Consider the following 20,945-nt stretch of genomic DNA (forward strand, 5'->3'; position numbering starts at 1 on the left):
TTTTTTAACTAAAAACAGAGGTCTTTGAACCGTTATCTGCATTTGTCATTGCCTCAACATTTACTTCCATTGTGTATTCTTCTTTAACTGCGCACACAAATATGACTATACCACCATTTAAATGTTTTCAAGGGAAAGGATTTTTGGGGATGCTAAATGCAATGCAATGAGCTCAAACGAAATAAGAAATGTTTTATATAAATAACTAAAGCTAGTTGAATCACCCAATTCGGACGAAAGAATACTGACAGTGCGTAGCTAACCGAGCTAACTCTGTGGCCACATGTAATAATAACAGTGTAATAGTGAAAACAGTACAGAAGTCAGCAAATTGACTCCGAAGTGCGACAACGGTATTGCTGAAAAGTTAGCTTACACTGGCCACAGAATGGTTAGACTGACCAGGTATGCTAAAGTTAATTAAATAAACATTTTATTAATAATAATTCCTAAGGGGAAAGCTGTCATTTCTCACTTTAATCTTTAAATGCTCTCTATAATAAAACAAATCTAACAGTAAAATGTGTGAATACCTCCCTTTCATGCCATAACATTGTTAAAAATGTGGCTATATAATTCTTCTAATTTCTTTCTTTTTTATTTCTGAGTATTCACAGTTAGAATGATTTGAGAGCATATTAGATGTACAATTCCTTTTTAATATAGATTCAGTTTATTTACATGCTACTGTAGGAATTGAACAACTCTAAAATGTTACCAAATTTTTGTTTTGGCTATCATAGCTTCAGTTCGAAACATTCTTAAGAACATACAAATATATATATAAATTACCTGTAGTTAGACATTTTTATACACTTTGATTACAAAAGTAACTTTTGTCTTATTAGTGAATTGAAGAAAAGTTCAATTAATTCTTAATCAAAATATCGTTAGATACAATATTTTAAGATGCCATTTTGAATCAGCAATAAATATATATGTGTACACCTAAAAGGAATTGGGTAAACAGAGAAGGAGCTAAAAGGATTTTTCATCGACAGTTTGTTCTGATAACTCAAGAGAAAATTACTCTTTTGATGACATTTTATGAGCCTGCTTCATAACTATAATCACTACACTCACCCAAAATGGCATATCCATGGTTACAAGGTGGTTTTAAAAATAATTTAAACTGCATGAGAAAAAACGAAATACTATTTTAATATTCTTAAAGTAAAAGTTAAATTGATCTGTGAAATAAAAAACGAATAATCAATCGTTGTAGAAGTTCTTCTTTAATTGATAATTTGCCTGCCCCTTTGTTTTTCCTCTGCCAAGCAACAACGTTGCAGTGATGTCAAACATAAGATATGAAATGCTCTGTGGTCACAGGTGTGTCTCTTCTTTATCAGCTACACATGTTTTATTTGAATCTCTGTTCATCAATGTTTTCTTTAAGACAGGTACACAGTCTATCTTGAAATTACTTTACTCTAAAATACATTAAATGAGTACCATTGTCCATTAGTCATATGTCTACTGTTTATTATATCTTACCTGTTTTAAATCAAGACTGATTTAATTAAGCCGTTAAGTAGTCAGGATGAGATTAGTTCAGTTTTTATGGTATTTGTTTAGTTTTAAGTGTTGGAGTCTAAATGTAAATGTTTCTGTATTAAACAAACTCTCTCCGATTAGTAATAATACATATTGTAAATACTTTGTGTTAAGTGTCAGGCTCCTTTGGATAGTTTATTGGGGTATTCCATTGCACAAATCTCTATTATGTTTAATGTTTGTACTTGTATTTGAAATCAAGCTTGTTTACAAATGAATTGTTTCATCTCAGTTGGTATTGTACTTGACTAGATGAGCATATTCTTCAAGTCAAAGCTTGGCCTTATGAGCCGGCGATGGGGCTCTGGGGCCCAGTGTGTTTAGCATTCGCCCTGATAGTAGTCAAGTCACTGCAGGCCTACTTGGAAAGTTTGATAAAGCCATGCACTACAGTACAAGTCAACCCTATAACAAACCTCCTTTTACTTGCATATGTGCAGTGTAAACCCTACATTGCCTGGCTGTAGGGAAATAGGCTGTGCTATCATTTTCTCTGGACTGCCAGGCTCGTTACATCACTCCGTTAAGACACGCCTTTTTGGGTGGTGACAAAACCGAGGGAAAGTGCTCGGAGGGGGAGGGGTGTCCCGTCGGCAGGCACACAGACAGCAGGCAGCAGCTGCAGCGAGAAGGACCCGGTACCCGTTTCTCTGCATTCAAACATTCATATTAACGATCTTTACTTCCGAAACACATAGGACAGCAAACACACACCATATCTAAAATGGTAGACCGCGAGCAACTGGTGCAGAAAGCCAGGCTGGCCGAGCAAGCGGAGAGGTATGATGATATGGCAGCTGCCATGAAATCGGTAAGTGGGCTTCCTATGTAATGACATTTTCTCTTAAAAAATATGTTTATTATTAGCTTCATCAATATGTGTGTGCATTTGTGAGAGGTGTGTAAAAGCTTGCTAACCTAGCATTAGGGCAGCAGACAAGGGGCTATGCCTCTGTGTTCGAGCACATTTTGACCCTAAAGCGAATAAGACACGCAATATGGTGTATGAAAGTTATGATTAAAGATTACGTTTATGGCTTGGACATAATTGTGGGCAGGAAAAAGTAGTGCCAAAATACGATTTGGGCAACATATATTCAAACAGGGCTGTAAGGCCCGTAAAGCCTGTGCTCATATTATCAGCATTTTCCGTACATTTCCGGTATTAGAGAGACCATGTCGATATGATAAGGTGAATTGGAATAACTAATATGCTGTAAATCGAAGGCTTTTATCAGCGGTGTAATGCGGTGGATTGTGGATGAAGTGCGGTCTGTTTGATCTTGGGGCGGTGCCTTTGACCAGGCTCCTTTAAAAAACGGCCAGACAGCTCGGTTGTAAAAGAACCGGGGGGGAATTATCACACACATATCGATAATACGTGATTTGATCGTATTTCGGGGCCAAACGTGGGCTTTACGATAAATAATATCAAAATTAGCCCGTCGGAAGGTGCGCATAGTGGCGGAACGGAGGACGAGCTAGGTGGTAACATGAGGATGAGAATGACATCGTAGGCTGATGGTCGCGTTCCGGTTTGCACGAGGAATAACGGGCCATTGGTTTAATATGAAATACCACTTTTACTTAGCTTGATATTGACTACTACCAGACAGTGTCCTTCTTTTGACACTCATTTGGTGCATTGAAAGCAATGTTGGCTGAAGGTTGATGGCAATCGATTTGCGCAGAAGCAGCGCACAACATACGAAGCGTCCACCTTCCAGACGTGGGTGTTGGTGGACGGACATCATTCCAGAAAGCTATCTAGGTGTCATATTGCAGCAAATGGTCGTTTTTCTGTGAGCACACTTTAGCATGATGGGCTGCTTGGTATTAATCAATGCTGTGTAGCAACCCGCATCCCTGCGTCCTCGACCTCTTGCAGCAGGTTCCCACACAGAGGCGTGCCGCAGCATCTGCCAAGATGCAGCACAGGCCCGCCCGTAGTGCACCATTTCACAGGCAGCGTTTATCACAAAGGCTGCATCTCTCTATATCAGTGTGTGTGTAAACCTCATTGTGTTTGAACTTAGTAACAGTGATATTACAAGACTTTCTGTCAACATTGTTGGTCAATATATCTCTGATTACAAAATATTAAGACAGTAGAAGTTTACTTTCAATAAGTTCTATGGAGCAGTATCCTCAGCATGAAAGTCCAAGCTGTACAGGGCAGTGGTTGCGTTTAATAAAAGAGAAAGCAAGATTAGTGGAACTTTCTTCGACATCAGCTTCAACTCCCAAGAGTCAACAAGTAAGCTGTCACCACGTTTAAAGTAAAGGCCACGCTCTGCTCTCTAGGACCAGGCAGTAGTGGGTATTAATGCCGAAGGGGGGGGGGCTGGGCTCCACCCCTTCAGATTTATGCCGAGTCAGAGAGAGAGCTGCCCCTCACCCAGCCAGTGTCTCTGCAGCACTGGGCACCGGGGTGTGTCTGCCTGCCTCAAGCCCATCATTTGAGGGGAATCCCTTGCCACTGCAGACATGGTAACTGCCCCGCCCCGGTGGCAACGGAACCAAATAATCAGGATTACAGAACACAGCACTGCACCCATCCCATTGAGAATCAGGAACCAGACCCAGCCAAAAAATAACTGTAATGTTCATGCACCACAGCCTTTATAAGACTATACTGTAGTAATGTAGATATCATGTCTCACAATCAAAATGAGTTAAATCCACGGTTATTCTCATTGTGTGGGGCATTCATTCATTATTTGGGAGCCAGAGAGAAAGCAAGGATTTAGTCTCTGTTTCAACTGTAATTTAGACACAGGTTCTACAAAAATGTGTAATTATCTGTCCTCCAATGTCTTTCCAAATAACATTTTGTAGGGGATTTTTGAGAGTAGCCTTTGTTTCTGCTTGTCCTCTTTCTGTCTGTCTTGTGCGGGTATGAGCGATCAGTAACCGATGAGTGATGCAGACCCAGTTGCCTTTGCCTTGCGCAAGATTTGGAGCACAGAAACATACAGCCAAGTAATCTCTATATGTGAATATATTCTACCCGGGTATGATGTGCTCTAAGAAATGCATGTTGAACCCGGTTCTGACCTCATACAATTGAGACCTCTTTTAAAAATGAATTCCTCAGAGTCAATGTTCACAGAGACTTCAGTCTGTAAATGTAGCTCAATACAAATAACTGCTAAACTGTTACAAATGTACACAGAATTAGGTTACGCAAAGTAACTACGGGTTGGATTTCAGTTGGAGTTCATATCCTCTGTCTCTCTTTAGCTTTATTAAACTAGACAGGTCATACGTAACTGTTGAATGTAACATTAGCACAAGTCACATTATGTACATGGAAAGACTGGCTCTCATTTGATCCTGGTTAAGTTAAGGTTCAGGGAACCATTTTTGATGATGCATGTTGCTCCATTCAGATCAAGACACACAGATAGATTTGACCTATTTCACTCCTTTCGCTTCAAAGCGGTGTTAAAGATCACAGCATTTAGCATCCAAGATCCCTAAGTAACGGAATGGAATATAAATGTATTCGCTAATTTGTGAATCAGGGTCTTTTAATTTGTCGCAGCTCATTTTGATGACATGCTAAAAGGCTAACTAGGACTAATTTAACCCAGTGACCATAGCCAGTATAATGTGCTGATTTGACACAATTGTTGTAAATGAGCTGTGACACACACACACATACGCTATCACACACACAAACACACACCCTATTGTAGAGCGTCTAAGGAAGTGCATGGCACAGAGCGTCAGGGCTTCCATCACACTTAATGAACTGAATGCATTATTCTGTCATGGAAGTACGTTCAATGTGTTTACAGATGCATTTTGTTGCAGCTGCTCCATACATTGGATGTGTGTCCAATATGAATTGACAATACTATAATGTATTTGTTGTGTTGGATTAAAAGAAGAACAATTTGAAGACACAAATGTCTGTTTAGCTGTACATTTCAGTGTAAAACAGAATAGCTGATAATCAAACTGCCTTCATTAGAATCATTTTAAGATAAAAAAACAAAAAACACTTATTTGCTAATGTGCTATGCAGGCTTTAAAACCAGAAAAAGACAAATATATATGAGACGATATCATGTCTCATATGACAATATTGATATATTGCCCACCCATAGGCAGTCCATCGTTATTGGACTTTACTACCCATATACTGTATGCCACAATATACTTAAATAAACCAAACAATATGTTAGTTTCTTAGAAGTTACACTTTAGGTAACACCACCACTGCTACACTGAGGTCTGACACTGCAGCATTTGATTTGTCTGTTGCTATGGGAAACAACATAAGTTGGAGGAAAAACAGGGACTTGATCCACAATATTCTTCATCCAATGTTATTCTCACTGATTAAATTAAACTCCTTGGGCTACTTGTGTATTATTTTTGCTAGCGGACACATTTTAAATCGAACATAATGCTGCATGTAGGAGTGATTTCTATAGGAGTGGGTGTGAGTAGGATGGTGAAGGTTGATGGGAGAGATATTTTCAACATCAGATAAGATTTATTGTTTGAAATGTAACCGTAATGCAAGTTGTAGAATAAGGTTTTTGAATTGGATACTATGATGAGCCTCATTTTAGATAATGATTGACCAGGAAATTAGGTTCTAGCCACAGAAAATGTCTGACATATCTCAGTCACCATTTCCTGTTTTCTGATTTATCTGCTTCCCCGATTAGAAATTTTCTCCAGGGGGCACTGAAAGCTGCAAAGTTTACCTAATTTATGAAGTATGAACATACTTCAAAACCTTATTCCAATTTGAATGAGTTCAGCAAATGTCATCTCAGGACATTTCAGGATGTCCTGAAATGAATGTTGACTCAGTGGTGAGTCATAAGGCACTACGAGAAACGCCCACCTTTCCCACCACACAACAGACACTGTAATCACTTTAATTTTACAATGCCTTTCTTACATTTGCATCAAGATATACAAAATTGAACCGAGTTATATTCCCTACAGCAGTAAGTTATAATCTTTTAGCATCACTGTGTTAGGATGATGTCTATTTTCTTTTGCTTAGTCACTGTCAACGAGTGCAGGGACATAAATGCTAGCAGCATCCTGAATAACATTGACACATCTATCCTGACTTGAAGTTGTAATATAGTACAGAAGAAAGGAGGCAGCTACAAAATGAATACATTGAGAGTATTTGTCTGTTCCAGGCACTTAAAACATCTCATCAGCGAGCAGTGTGAAAACAGTGATGATTGGTTTTAGGATATTTACATTACTTTCATTTGTTGTCTCCAAAAAAAGCCATATTCATTTGAGCAAATTACTCAAAACAATATTTCTCAAACCAAAAGAAAGAGAATGCCCCTGAATGAGTTTACAGAATTTATTACAGACCTGGAAAGTATGATGCGAATGATTTCAACAGGGTAGGGATAGCTGGGAGATTACCAACCCTACAAAACGCATTTGAAACATCCGCATGAGTCCCTAAGACCGACTATGACCAAGTATTACTAATTGCACAATTATCTCAGCACTGTCATCATTCATTTTTATTCGCTTAATGTGACTTATGACTCCTAGTAACTGTATAGCAGGTAACAATGACTAATGCTGTCATACAATTCAATTGGCTCAGGGTATACAAATAACAGTTATACCTCCTTTCAGAAAAAGGAAGGACAGATTTTACTGTCACTTTTTGGTCACAACGGTTTCCTGTTTATAATGACAGCAGAGAGCTACAGTAACAGAGATGCTTGCATTAGCCTAACTAATGACCTAAAAGATAAGTAATCAACCATTTACAGGGTTCTTACAGTCATTAACAACCTGGAAAAGTCATGGAAATTCAAAATGCTAATTCCAGGCCTTGGAAAAGTTATGGAAAACAATATTTTTCCCAAAGTTTTGGAAAAGTCATGGAAATGTAACTAAAGTTGCATCAAATATAATTTATATTTTATCTAATCGCCGAAATAGTAATACTATAATGATAATACATACTGTATCGTATAGTAATGAAACGTAAAATGGCATTTAACTGTCGAGGTATTTTGCTGGTGAGAGATTTTAGTTGCTTTAGCCTGTAGAAACTAGTAAGCCTATTTGATTTGTTTTAGATATAGGCACAACATGTTTCAGACCTTATTTTCCTGTTCCATGTTAAAATAAACCATTTTCAGTGGTACCGCTGAGAGAGTAATTTTTTTGGTCATGGAAAATTTGGTAAAGGTCATGGACAAGTCATGGAAAAGTCATTGAAAATCATTGGTGAAAACGTGTATGAACCCTGCATTTATCATTACTGCATACACACATCAGAAGAAATCACAGAAACAACTAATGTCATATGCATAGCAACAAAGAGCTACTCAAAGCTCCCTCTCCACCACAATTACTACACTCATACACCACCTTGCATCACCCTTTCTTAGCACCAAGGCTCTATCCCTATTCACACCGCTCGTGGTGTCAGGTAGTCCACAGTGCCATTATGCTCTGCTGCCTAAAAAGAGGCTTGGCGGGGGGTTGTCACATCAGGTTAGGGGAGCCCGGGGAGTGAGAAAATGAGCAATGTATAGACAGAAGCAAAGCCCGGAACTGGAAGAAAAATGGGGAACTGTGGGACTTTGGCAAGCCTGCATTATGTGAATTGTAATCTATTAAATGGAAATGTAGGGCTGCACACATTAAGGTCTAACCCAGAGTAATAGTCTTCAAGCCTTCAGCCCTTTCAGGGTCTCTCCTGAGGTTACTAATGGTCATGCAGAGAGCTGTCAAAAAGGAAGTTATTGATTGTCATGCCTGGCCTTTGTTTGCCTTAACACTAAGTTGTTTGGAAGTTTGACTGCCTTGTGCAATGATGAGTCACGAGAGCAGGCGCGATTGATGAGCTTTATGGGTAGACAGAGCTCTATTGTCATTGCCTGCACCACAGCTTCCGTCAGGGCTTTCTGCTCACCCTGCAGCCTTCTGAAACAAAGGCATCCATGTTTTTACAGGCGTGTTGTTTAGGCCTTGTTTTTCGGACCTTTCTGTTGCTCCAGCACTGACCTCCTCTGCTTGCTGCATTTGCTGTAGGTCAGATACTTGTTTACTCTAATTGTAATTTAATGGGCTAAGGCATAGAGCGGTTTGGAGCTGAGGCTGGGATCTAGCAATGACTAATGGGGTGCATGGGGCCTTTTCTGAGCTTGTAAGTGGGATCATTACGCAACAGAGGTCATTTTGTTGTTTGCCTGTCTTCAAACTTCTACAGTACAAAGGTCATTTTTCATATCAGTTGTATATTTTTACAATGTCTTGTGTAGAAACACTCCTTTGTGAACAAGCGCACACACAAGAGGATGCATTGTTCATTACACTGCAATAAAGTAAGGAGCGGGAAGGATGATGTTTGGTTGTTGTGGTAATGCTACATAACAAGACAAAGGCATTTTCAAATTCAAAGGGATGTATCCTGTAGGAGGCATAAAACTCCACCTTTTGGACCAAATAGATTATTTATTTATTTTTAGATCCTGGTTTAGCGTGCATCACTTCAGCTATTTAGCACCTAACAGAAAGAAAGCAGGCAAAGCTGATGCAATGTAGTGTTGCAAGCAACCAAAGAATTACAATTCAAATTCAAATCGCTACCTAATGATGGCGCTACAGAAAGGTCAAGGGATCTCTAAAGCCTGTAGATTTTCACCTCTTGGTACTTCATATACTTATAGTTCAGTTCACAGCCATCCATTCAATAGTTGTCAAGATATGTCATTCAAATTTGAACGGCAAAAGTTAGGAGATCACCAAAGACATTAGTTGGATTACCAACATTTACAAATGTACCAAACAGTTAAGATATTTCACTCTGAATCCAAAATGCCCTTGAATTTCTGGTCCAAATCTTTGCACGGAGAGGAAAGCTCATGGGCTGTTCTAATGAAAAGGGTTTATCCTCTGGGCACCATGAGGCTGGTAGCTTTCAATTATTTGTGTCCTGTACCTCTCGAGCCATGAAAATTACATTTCTATGGCAGACTGACAGTGTAAGGTTTGGCTGAAAGGTGTGAGATATAAAATGGCTTGTTCGCACTTATCCCCCTCACAGTGCTGCAGCGTTCTCCATACCATCAGCCATGTCAGCATCCTTGCCATTAGTCGCTTGTGGCCAGCATCTCCAGCTGAGATTGTATGGCTCTCACAAAACAAAGCAGATTTTGCCATTGCCATGGAAACAGGAGATTGCATCACTGGTTGCTCTTTGCCTTCACCTCCCTCTCCTTTGCAGGAGTCTCATTAAAGAGGGTGATAACGTCTGTTGATGTGGATGTATATAAGGACTTGTGTGCTGAGAATGAGTTCATCAGATGAACACATGATTAGTCATAGGTTTGTATCAGTAGAGACTGTAGTAACGACTGGAACAGGGATTAGCAGCTACTGTGTGTCATTAGAGTCTAACCAAAGAAGATTGATTCAGCTGTTAGCTCATCATGACTGTGATGCACCTCAGAAGGTCAAAGGTTTAAGCTTTGCTTTCTTTGATCAAGGAAGCTGTGTACACATGCAGCATTACCTCCATGGAAAATTAGCTCCACCAGCAGGTCATACTTTTCACTTATGAAGTATTTCAAAATCTACTGAACTGATATGATTTAAATTGTATACAGACATTGATGGTTCCCAGACAATGAAGGGCTTATTAACTTTACATGAGGATGAGATTTGTAGTTATTAACAAAACATTTCTAAAACAAATGGATTGATTGCCATGACATTTGCTTTAGACTTTTGTAACCCCAAAAGAAGAATTCTGAGAACTTTAGTGAAATCCTAACTTTTTAATGTAGTACCATCATCTGTTCAGAATTTCAGTTTGGAAATTTGGCAATTTGGCAATGACCAAATATGCTACTTTTCATTCCCATCAGTTCAGTCTTTGTTTTTACTGCTAATTAGCTAATGTTAGCATGCTAACACACTAAAATGGCCAACATGGTAAACATTGTTTGCTAAACATGAGCATGTCAACATTGTCATTGTTACCACTAATATCAAATCAAATGTTTCTGCGTTTATAATTGCCGAGCTATTATTCTCGTAATACCAACACCAAGTCAGACTTGTATTTTAGATTTTCTAAAGGGAACTGTCTTTATTATTGTACTTCTTTTTGGGAGCTTCATAGCTAAAGCAAAGCAGCTTAAAAAAGCTAGCTCATTTCCTATTTAAATATAAAGGAAATATCAGTTCAATCCCCTCAGTTTATACCCAGGATGTAGTTTTATGTTGACAAATATAATGTTCAGTAAGGGCATTGTGAAGAGCCTTTCCGCGTGATAGGCCGGGGCCCCACGCTTTGCTACGCTTATGGAACTGAATTCTGTACTAAAAAGAAAGTAACAACAGGCTTTATACTCAGAAAAGGTCTGTAAAGATGCCTCTGCTGCACAGTCCCAGTGGGGTATAAAGGATTAAATCCTCCAGCCGGACACAGGCCTGTCAAAACAAAACAAAACAAAACAAGCTTTCAGAGCTCTGGACATCCAATCAGCAATCCCCTCAGAGGAGGATGTCGGAGAGCTGGAGGTGGGGTTTACTCTGCAATGACTGCTGCCTTGGGTGTTGTACAGTTTGCCTGGAGGCAATGCTTTGCTATGCTATGTTGTCCAACTAATTGTGATTGCTGCACAGAGGATTAAATAGTTGCTATCCATACTTTATATAATGTTACAGCTTTTAACTGTCCAATTGTCAGGCTGTTCCAATGACGATTTGTTCCAAGAGACAAATCGTCACATGTTTGACGAAAAGACAATTGACATAAATACATATGCTAACGCCTGCTTTTATTATTTCTTCAGGTCACAGAACTGAACGAAGCGTTATCCAATGAGGAGAGGAACCTGCTCTCTGTGGCCTATAAGAACGTGGTTGGGGCAAGGCGTTCTTCCTGGCGCGTCATCTCCAGCATTGAGCAGAAAACATCGGCCGACGGCAATGAGAAGAAAATCGAGATGGTGCGGGCCTACCGGGAAAAGATCGAGAAGGAGTTGGAGGCCGTCTGCCAGGACGTGCTCAACCTCCTCGACAACTTCCTGATCAAGAACTGCAACGAGACGCAGCATGAGAGCAAAGTGTTCTACCTGAAGATGAAGGGCGACTACTACCGCTACCTGGCCGAGGTGGCCACGGGGGAGAAGAGGGCCGCGGTGGTGGAGTCGTCCGAGAAGTCCTACAGCGAGGCCCACGAGATCAGCAAGGAGCACATGCAGCCCACCCACCCCATCCGCCTGGGCCTGGCTCTCAACTACTCCGTCTTCTACTACGAGATCCAGAACGCCCCGGAGCAGGCATGCCACCTGGCCAAGACCGCCTTCGATGACGCCATCGCCGAACTGGACACCCTGAACGAAGACTCCTACAAAGACTCCACTCTCATCATGCAGCTGCTACGAGACAACTTGACGCTCTGGACGAGCGACCAGCAGGACGACGAGGGAGGAGAGGGCAACAATTAAAGGGTCCGAAAACCTCATTCTGCCAAAACAACACAACACGCGCGCTCACAAATGATGACAAAATAATAATACTAGTTAAAAAATTCTTAGAAATTAAAAAAGAAACGGGAGTGGGGGGAGGGGTTGTTGGAACATTGGAGGCCAATTTAGCAGATGGTACTAATGTGGCTGCTGTTCTTTATTTTTCAACAAATTAAAAAAAGTTGGAGGGAAGACAATTTTGGTTTGAGTAATTACCTAGGATTAGATACAAATAATAAATAAAAGAAGGAAACCCCCTCCTTGGTAGCCTCTGCAGCATTTGCCAAAATACCACTATAGAAGCAGGAGGTGTGTCATTCATCGCAGTGTGACTATTGGGTAACGATACCTTCACACTGGCAGAGACTGGTCTTATCGCGCAGATGAAGCTGAGCTGTCTTATTGTATTTGGTGAGCGGAGGAGCATTCAGAAATTCGGTTTCGATGCTTGAGCAACCAGAAAATTAGAGTCACCTCGAATGTAATGGCCTTGCTTAGTGAGAGAGAAAGACAAGGGAGGAAGCGGGTGAGAGAGCAGAAGGGTTGCAGAGATGAAGACTGAGCTTTTTTAGGGGGTGTCCAACTTCATTGTGTAACTTCAAATACGCACCGACATCTTTAGTTGCACCACACTATGATCGTTGAGTGAAAAGCAGGTTGTCTCTGTTGATAAAGATGACATTAAAAAATGTTTTTGTTTTGCTTTGTGTCCGGTATGTGTCCAGCGCAGTCATACTGTAACTAAAAATACAAATTCATGAAGTAGTGCAGCGTGTCCCTCTCATGTGCTGATGTGCTTTATTAAAGAAATTAACTGTTTATCGACACCTAATTCTTATCGTCAGTATTTTCATTACTATACCAACTTCTATCGGCTCCTTGTAGGAAACAGTTCCAGATAGCAAAGTCAGATAAATGGACATTTCAAAAAAGAATGTGGTGATTGAACATTATCATGATTCCACCCTTATTCAAAACACTCAGTAGGATCTCTGAAACGGCACCTGAAACTTTTTGTCCACAAAGTATTATTTGTGGACAGAGCACATGCAATGTTAAGTGGAAGCTCTAAAAGCAGATTTGAGGTTTGTGGATTTACTTTGTCTCCAGTTTCTTCTTGGTCAAGAAATGCACTTGCCTATTATACTGTTTCTTCAGTGTAAAATGATAACTGCTCCAATATTCTCCATAATACAATATTTTGCATGCTGGTGATGTATTTATACAGTAGCTTCAATTTATTAACTTATACTGTAGATGTTATGTATTCATATGAACATGGAATTACTAGACCTTAATCAGATTATTTTCTATTTATTTCTTTTTATTGCAATTGTTAGCTAGACCTTATTTTAATCTGTGTTTTCTTTACTCCATTTGCTGAAGTACGCTATACCAAAACAGTGATTGTTAACAATAAATTGATCTGTTAAGGACATGGCTATGGATACATGCAATTCTTGGTAACGGTGACACAAAATGAAGTAAACATTGACTTGTGAAAGAGGCAGTGTGTGTGTTAACTGTGGACACAATGGGAGTAAAGCAGCATCATATAGCGTTACAGTCTCAGGTGGTCTGTTAGGGGTTAGTCCAGGGCAGTACCAGAATCTAACTACTATAATTAAAATACAATTGAACAGTAAAACAATACAAATCACACAATTATCTTATATATATTTGTTTTTTCCTTTTTGTTTCAAGGTAATAATGGTCAAATGTGTTCAATGTGTGCACTCGTCACCGGCTTTGTCTTCAATATCAGGATACATGTATTTATTATCCTTGCAAGAATGGAAGTAGTCATCACATACTCTACAGGGCTGCGTGGGACAAATAGTTCCCCGAGTAGAGTCCTTGATATGCTTATATACAAGAGAGGGTGTTACAGTCAACAAGATGGAAGAATACTGGTTCAAAGCAGTATTCTGACATTAGTTAAGATTAGCCAAGGCCTGCGTAAGCAATAAACATGACATTCATATGTCTATCTCTCTAGGGGCTGTGTCATCATGCCAATCTTAGGAACATAGCTATCATAACTTCACCACAGTGTCTCATGAGTGTCATCCATGCAGTCATACATCCGGCTACGTACACAGCTAGGGCCTCTGTTATCATGTGCTACTCTGATATTAGAAGACATGTTTATACAGTACTACCTGGTTCCAAAGGAAACATTTATCGATTGCTGTCATCGAAGTAACAGCTTAGAAATGTAGGACTATCCTCTAACATTGTGTAAAAAGCAGTTGAGTAACTCAGACAAATTACTTTAAAATCAGGAGAAAACTACTTTCAAGAAGTTCAAGAGCTGCTTAAAAACATTACATAACATGCCTGTAGAGGCTTGAGACATCCATTGCTTGAAGTTTTTATGAACAGAGAAATTACTAGACGTGGTTGAAGTGTTATGAATAGAAATGCCATGTATTTCATAAAACACTACTGTCACCTAGAATAACACAGGAAAAAACTATTGCTAAACACACCGCAAAAGGTAGGTATAATGTATTTTATGATGCTCACTGTCGATAAAAAACAAATATTGAGTACATTTCCTGCACTATTAGATGTGATGGCTTAACAATTGATAGACAAAGCAGCAGATAATAGTTGAAGTTTGTAAAATCATGTAGGGTGTTCAAAACAGATTTACAAAAATAGAAGACAACAGTAGTACGGCTCCAATGAAATACCCAGATATATATCTTAAATATACTGCACGTATCTTTAATAAAACCGAGTCTAAAACTATACTAGCAGCCTCTAGCTGTTGTTGAATATATTAAATTGTGGAGGGAGTATGAGATGATATATGATACCAACATTAAATTAAAGAGGAAATAAATGATGAAATGTCAATGTATACAAGTGGAACAACATAAATAGCATCAGCCTTGATGTCAGAATTAACAATTAAATCCATTAATGCCACTTTGCAAGATGTGCATACAACTTATTATCAATATCAACTATACAACCATGCAACTTTTTCTATGTAACTTCACAAGAGCTAACCACAAAACATTCATTTTAAATAGAAAACAAACAGGACCATCCATAATGAATAAAAAGTCGATGATCACTTGGCGGGTGCAACAATCAACACAATCAGCATCAGAATAAAACCTTACCAATGAAGACATGGGGCTGTATAAACAGTATACATCTAAAGGGGGCTACACACAGTTGTTGCTAGCCAACGCAATGGTTGTGCTCGAGAAAAGAGTGTAGTGAGTGTTTTGTTGTAACTCACCTGTCTGTATTCTGTAGGTCTTCTTGTGCACCAAGTCCTGCTCAGTCTGCTTTGGGTGCAGCTGCTGTTATTTCCATTCCTACAGCAGAATAAAACCATTCTGCTTATGTTCTCTTTCCCACAGCACTCTTTAATTCAGAATGATTTGAGCTGAATGAGGCTCTGCAGTCACATCAGGAATCATGGTCAAAAACAGCAGAAAGGCCTCAGATCATATTAAAGGTCCCATGTCATGCTTTTCCGGTTATTACCCGTCCCCTTGTGTGTTATGTAGCTTTTTCTGCATGTAAACGGTCTGTAAAGTCACAAACCCTCAAAGTACACCCTGTAGCGAGTAAAACTCTAACACAGAAAATACCTGTCTATGCTGCCCCAGAACGCCTCGTTGGAGATTTTTCTTTTTCCATTTTTTTCTTCCTGAGTATAGTGACGTGACCATACCCAGGTCCAAATGGACCAATCCGTGTAGCTCCTCACACACACACACACACACACACACACTTACTCAGCCTTATCTTTTCTCAGCAGAGTTTCGCGGTGTCTCGCAGACCCCACGCAGCAACCAGGAAATGACACCAGTAAGCCAACTCACACTGTCCGCACCTTGAGCAGCAGCGAGCCCCGCAACGTCCCGCCAACATGGCACCCAGATTCCACGCAGCATTCTCATCTGTTTGTCATTACTGGTGTCCTTTTCTGGTTGCTAAAAAACGCCGTTGTAACACATAAACACACATCAGAGCACAGTGGGCTCATAGGGAGGGGGGGGGGGCAGGAGATCCAACAAGGCGTGTAGGACAGAGTGAATACACATACTATACAGAGATGCTGTATGAGAAAACCAATGTGATTTTGGAACATTGAACAATGTAAATCTATTCTAGTAGACCTCAACAATGGAATTATGATCAGTAGAAATGGCCATGACATGGGACCTTTAACCTGTTAAGCACCTTCCCCTCGATACCGGGGGGAAAAAACGCGTCATCTGAGGAAACAGTGTCTGAGGGCATCTTAATATTTAATAAACTATGAATGTTTTATATCCATGTAACGGGAAAAAACTAATCTAACTGATGATTTTTTTTTTTTTCTCCAAAAAAACCCACAATGCTAACGCTGAGCCTCTGAATTAGCAACGAGCGAAAAATGCTAACAGATTACTGCACCGAAATTCACTCACAAAACCTTATTATTTATCTTTTCTGCACATCCAACACATTGTTTCACATCGTGAGATGACACAGAATCGAAGGGTACATACATTATCACTCAATGATACGAACTCGCGACTTTATAAACAAAAACAGACATCAAAACATGTGGCGCTAGGTAGCTAAAAACGCTAACATGGTTTACCTGTGTCCTAGTCTGGTCAAAAGTGGTCTTCAATGGCATTAAAACGATAAAAACGCTACTGAAGTTAATCCATAGGTTAATCCAATGTGTCTGTGTCCCTTTGAAATGATTTCTGATAATCCAAAAGCAATAAACCTGCTTTTCCGTTTCCAGATGTCAGAGCTAGAGTATAGGTTTGCTCTGATGCAAAACTGCATGCGCGAAGCCCCCACCTTTTTGTTTTACAATGTGTGTGAGTGGGGAGATTCCCCTTCGATTCTATTGGCTCTAACGGTCAGAAAGAGATTTCATTCGTCAAAATCGACAAAGGGGGGCCAGAGATATGGAAAAACCCCCATTTCCACCCAAATCACCTCAGAGGTGGAGTTGTTTTTGCTAAACCTCTCTAAAAAGGTCAAATGTCACTTGTTTTGCATCAATCTTGATACAGGGTACTTATTATATGTTGTACTTTGGATTCCTAAAGCTTTTAGTCTACCTTACCATCATCCAAGGGTGGTTTTCACTATAAGTAAAAAATAAATTTTGGACGGACACTATAATTTACAGTTTTTTACTATGTTCAATCTGAATTTTCTTTAAAATAAAAAACATCTATATTGATTCTGACTTTTCTACATCCAACTCACCGGTTTATCATTACTTTGAGAAAAAAGATGATTCATTTAACCCTTTTAGAAGGGAAGATATGGTCATTTGTTCTGGGAATGTCATTTTCGAGCCTGAGACCTGAAAAACAGGCTCAGTGCTTAACAGGTTAAAGGTTAAAGTTTCTGTGCAGATATGGAAGTGAAAGCTATTGGATCCACCATAACATTTTAGCATTTCCAATCCCAGTGTACATGATCCTGGGTGTTTTAGATTTGGTAATCTAAAGGCTGATGTCAGCATGCTAACTTGCTCCCAATGACACTGCTAAACATGCTAATGTTTATCTTAGCTTTAGCATGCTACAATTAGCTAATGTATGATAGCATCAGTGAAAAAAGCAAGTTTTTGGAAATGTATCCTAAAGGGGACATGAAATTCTGTAGCTCCCAGGTCTGTTAAGCCCCATTCCCCGCAAAATCGCAACATCTGCAAGAAACAGCTTCTGAGGGCTTCTTAACATTTAAAAACCTATTAATGTGTCATACCCACTTAACGGGAAGAAACTCAGCTATCAGACAATATTAACCATTTTTAGCAAAACGAAACATAAGGGTAATAACAAAAGCCGCGGTCACACCAAGTACTTTCCTGTACTTAGTTCCGGCACTAAGAGCCCCGGCGCTTTTAACCCCAGGGCACTTAGTACAGATCGCGTTCACACCGGAGTACTTTTCCCTGAGGGAAGATTACGCAAATGAGCCGCTGACGTCACTTCTTCTTCTTCTGCTTTGGCTTTACTGGCAGGCCACAAACCACTTCACGGCGAGTACAGTAGGTGGCGGTATGCACCTTAAAGTTGTTTGCAATCCGCTACAAAACAAGAGAAGAAGAAGAAGAAAAACTTCCCGCGTATACTGCGACGCCCACCCACTCGCTGTACATTAGGCGTCTGTTGTTTACCTTCCGACCTCAGACATGATGGAGATGGAGTCGACTGAAGTTGTGCTGTTTGTGCTCATGTTATACAGCTTTGTAACTGAGTTAATGCAGCCTGAGCAACTTGCGTACAATAACAAAACAAGCCGAGCACGAGTGGTGGTGGAGAACGCTTTTGGCAGACTGAAGGGCAGGTGGCGGTGCTTGATGAAAAGAAACGACTACAAGATCACAATCCAGGTGGCAGCATGTTGCATATTACATAACCTTTGTGAAAGTAATGAGTACAGGGACGAATGGACTGCCTTACCGGCGACCCAGCTTTATGAGGCATCTGAACAGCGTGTAAATTGTAAACATTTTGACAATAAAGCTAATCTTTTGTACAGTGCTTTTGTTTCTCTTTTATTTTCCAGTCAAGACAGGCAACATTACAATAGTGTACAGTGTGGCAATATAATAACAATAAACTGTGCCAGGTGTGTTGTATGCACAGTAAATAGGCTCAGCAGCAAACCCACCGTTATTATTTATCTTCCTGAGACCCACTGCATCCGTCTGCCATAAACATACATGTTAGTTTCGGCCCATAGTGGACTCCATTTTGTGTTGTGTAAAATGGGGGGGGAATTAAAAGTTTGCAAATCCCCATGTCCTCCTCAGAGGACAATCATAAAAACATTTAGTTTTAGGTCAAATAATATTTAAAATTATATAAATTATCATATTTGTGTATGTGCCCCTGCCATTCCTCCACAAGGTTGCAACATTGATGATAAATAAATGACAAATAAAGCTTTGCCAGTTTATAACCGATGAAACATGATGGTATCAGAATAATCACTTACATGTGATGTATAGGATGCTACGGTCACTAAAGATAAAGTGTCAGGAGAAATAAGCAAGCTACAGTACAGGATCTGTTTAACAGTAAATAGAAGTTCACATTTTTAATGTAAATAAAATAGAAGTTGTACATGTAAATTAACATTATCAATATAAAATAAAGTGTCAGTTGTATCAAGACTATATAATAACAGTAATAACAATAATATAAAATGAACTGGTGAGCATCTTGTCCTCCGTTTCCTGGGCCTTGGTGAACAGCACCATCTGATCCCCGTGCATCGACTCTTTCACCACGGCACGCCGGTCCTCCAACGCCTGGGCGGTGTCAAAGAAATTCGCATCCCGTGTCCGCTTTCCTAAGAGGGGAAAATAAGCAAGATACAAGATCTGTTTAGTCGCCATGTAGTTTTACAACATACTAGGAATGTTTTTTTGGTATTTTCACAAATAGAATTAAGGTTTCACAAATCTGAAACTGTGTTATAAAGAATGTTTAGCCTCTCTGGGATAATCCAGTCCAGATTTGATGAGTCTAAGTATAGTGGTTTTAGATCAGGACCTGGTCTAATGTGGTCTACATGTAAAAAAGCACTGAAATCTCCCTTTTTTGTATTTTCACAAATAGAATTAAGGTTTCACAAATCTGAAACTGTGTTATAAAGAATATTTAGCCTCTCTGGGATAATCCAGTCCAGATTTGATGAGTCTAAGTATAGTGGTTTTAGATCAGGACCTGGTCTAATGTGGTCTACATGTAAAAAAGCACTGAAATCTCCCTTTTTTGTATTTTCACAAATAGAATTAAGGTTTCACAAATCTGAAACTGTGTTATAAAGAATGTTTAGCCTCTCTGGGATAATCCAGTCCAGATTTGATGAGTCTAGGTATCGTGGTTTTAGATCAGGACCTGGTCTAATGTGGTCTACATGTAAAAAAGCACTGAAATCTCCCTTTTTTGTATTTTTACAAATATAATTAAGGTTTCACAAATCTGAAACTGTGTTATAAAGAATCTTTTGACTCTCTGGGATAATCCAGTCCAGATTTGATGAGTCTAGGTATAGTGGTTTTAGATCAGGACCTGGTCTAATGTGGCCAGGATGCGAAAAAGCACTAAAATCTCTCTTTTTTGTATTTTCACAAATAGAATTAAAGGTTTCACAAATCTGAAACTGTGTTATAAAGAATGTTTAGCCTCTCTGGGATAATCCAGTCCAAATAAATCGGCTATGCAGCGATTTAAGAGGTTCAAACACGGAGGATTGTTCCTTTTTGAAGAGTGCTTCATGTATGCTTGAACTTTGTTTAATGTTGTTGAGGCAAGTTAAACATAAAATATGATGAATATTATGAAATAAACATGATTGTGAACATCAGTTCGATGCGTAACGTTCTTTCAAGACAAAGTTACAGTGTGTGTACCTTTGCGTTTGGTTGCTGGTAAGGAGGACGACAAAGCGCTGTGATCTAGAATGCAAAGCTCGCTTGTTTCCAATCCCGAGAGTTGTCCATCCTCGCCTGAAACAGACGATTAGTGCCATGAGTTAGTGAAGCAAATTACAGAAACACTGCACAGTTATTCACAAGTCAAAACGTTTTCATAGCGGCCGAGAATATCTAGCTAGCTAGATGTAGCTAGCTCGGGGCCGGTGATAGCCTATTCAGCCTAGCATGGCTAGCTTGATCTACTGAGCAAATAAAAGTACATCTGAGACCATTATTGTGCAGATTAAAACCCCAGTGCATGTAGTTGATTTACCTTCGTCGTGGTAGTCATCGTTGGCCACTGAATCCGCCGTTTGTAGTCCTGAGTTTCTTTATTTTTAGCCGGCTGTGCACGATTCCCAGGTCGAGTGAAAGCTACTGAACTGGCTTCAGTAGCATTCCCTGGG

The 20,945-nt window shown here is 39.6% G+C and overlaps 1 protein-coding gene across 1 annotated transcript; it reads left to right on the top strand.

Annotated features, from left to right (window-relative positions):
• Positions 1 to 2,145: 2,145 nt before the first annotated feature.
• On the top strand, positions 2,146 to 13,565 carry ywhag1 (3-monooxygenase/tryptophan 5-monooxygenase activation protein, gamma polypeptide 1). The gene is made up of 2 exons (XM_034114228.1): positions 2,146 to 2,368; positions 11,382 to 13,565. Exons 1-2 carry the CDS (start codon positions 2,282 to 2,284, stop codon positions 12,036 to 12,038), a joined length of 744 nt encoding a protein of 247 aa, XP_033970119.1. The 5' UTR covers positions 2,146 to 2,281; the 3' UTR covers positions 12,039 to 13,565.
• The last annotated feature ends 7,380 nt before the right edge of the window (positions 13,566 to 20,945 follow it).

The sequence above is a fragment of the Trematomus bernacchii genome, unplaced genomic scaffold (genome assembly GCF_902827165.1).
Source record: "Trematomus bernacchii unplaced genomic scaffold, fTreBer1.1, whole genome shotgun sequence".
NCBI classification, from domain to species: Eukaryota; Metazoa; Chordata; class Actinopteri; order Perciformes; family Nototheniidae; genus Trematomus; species Trematomus bernacchii.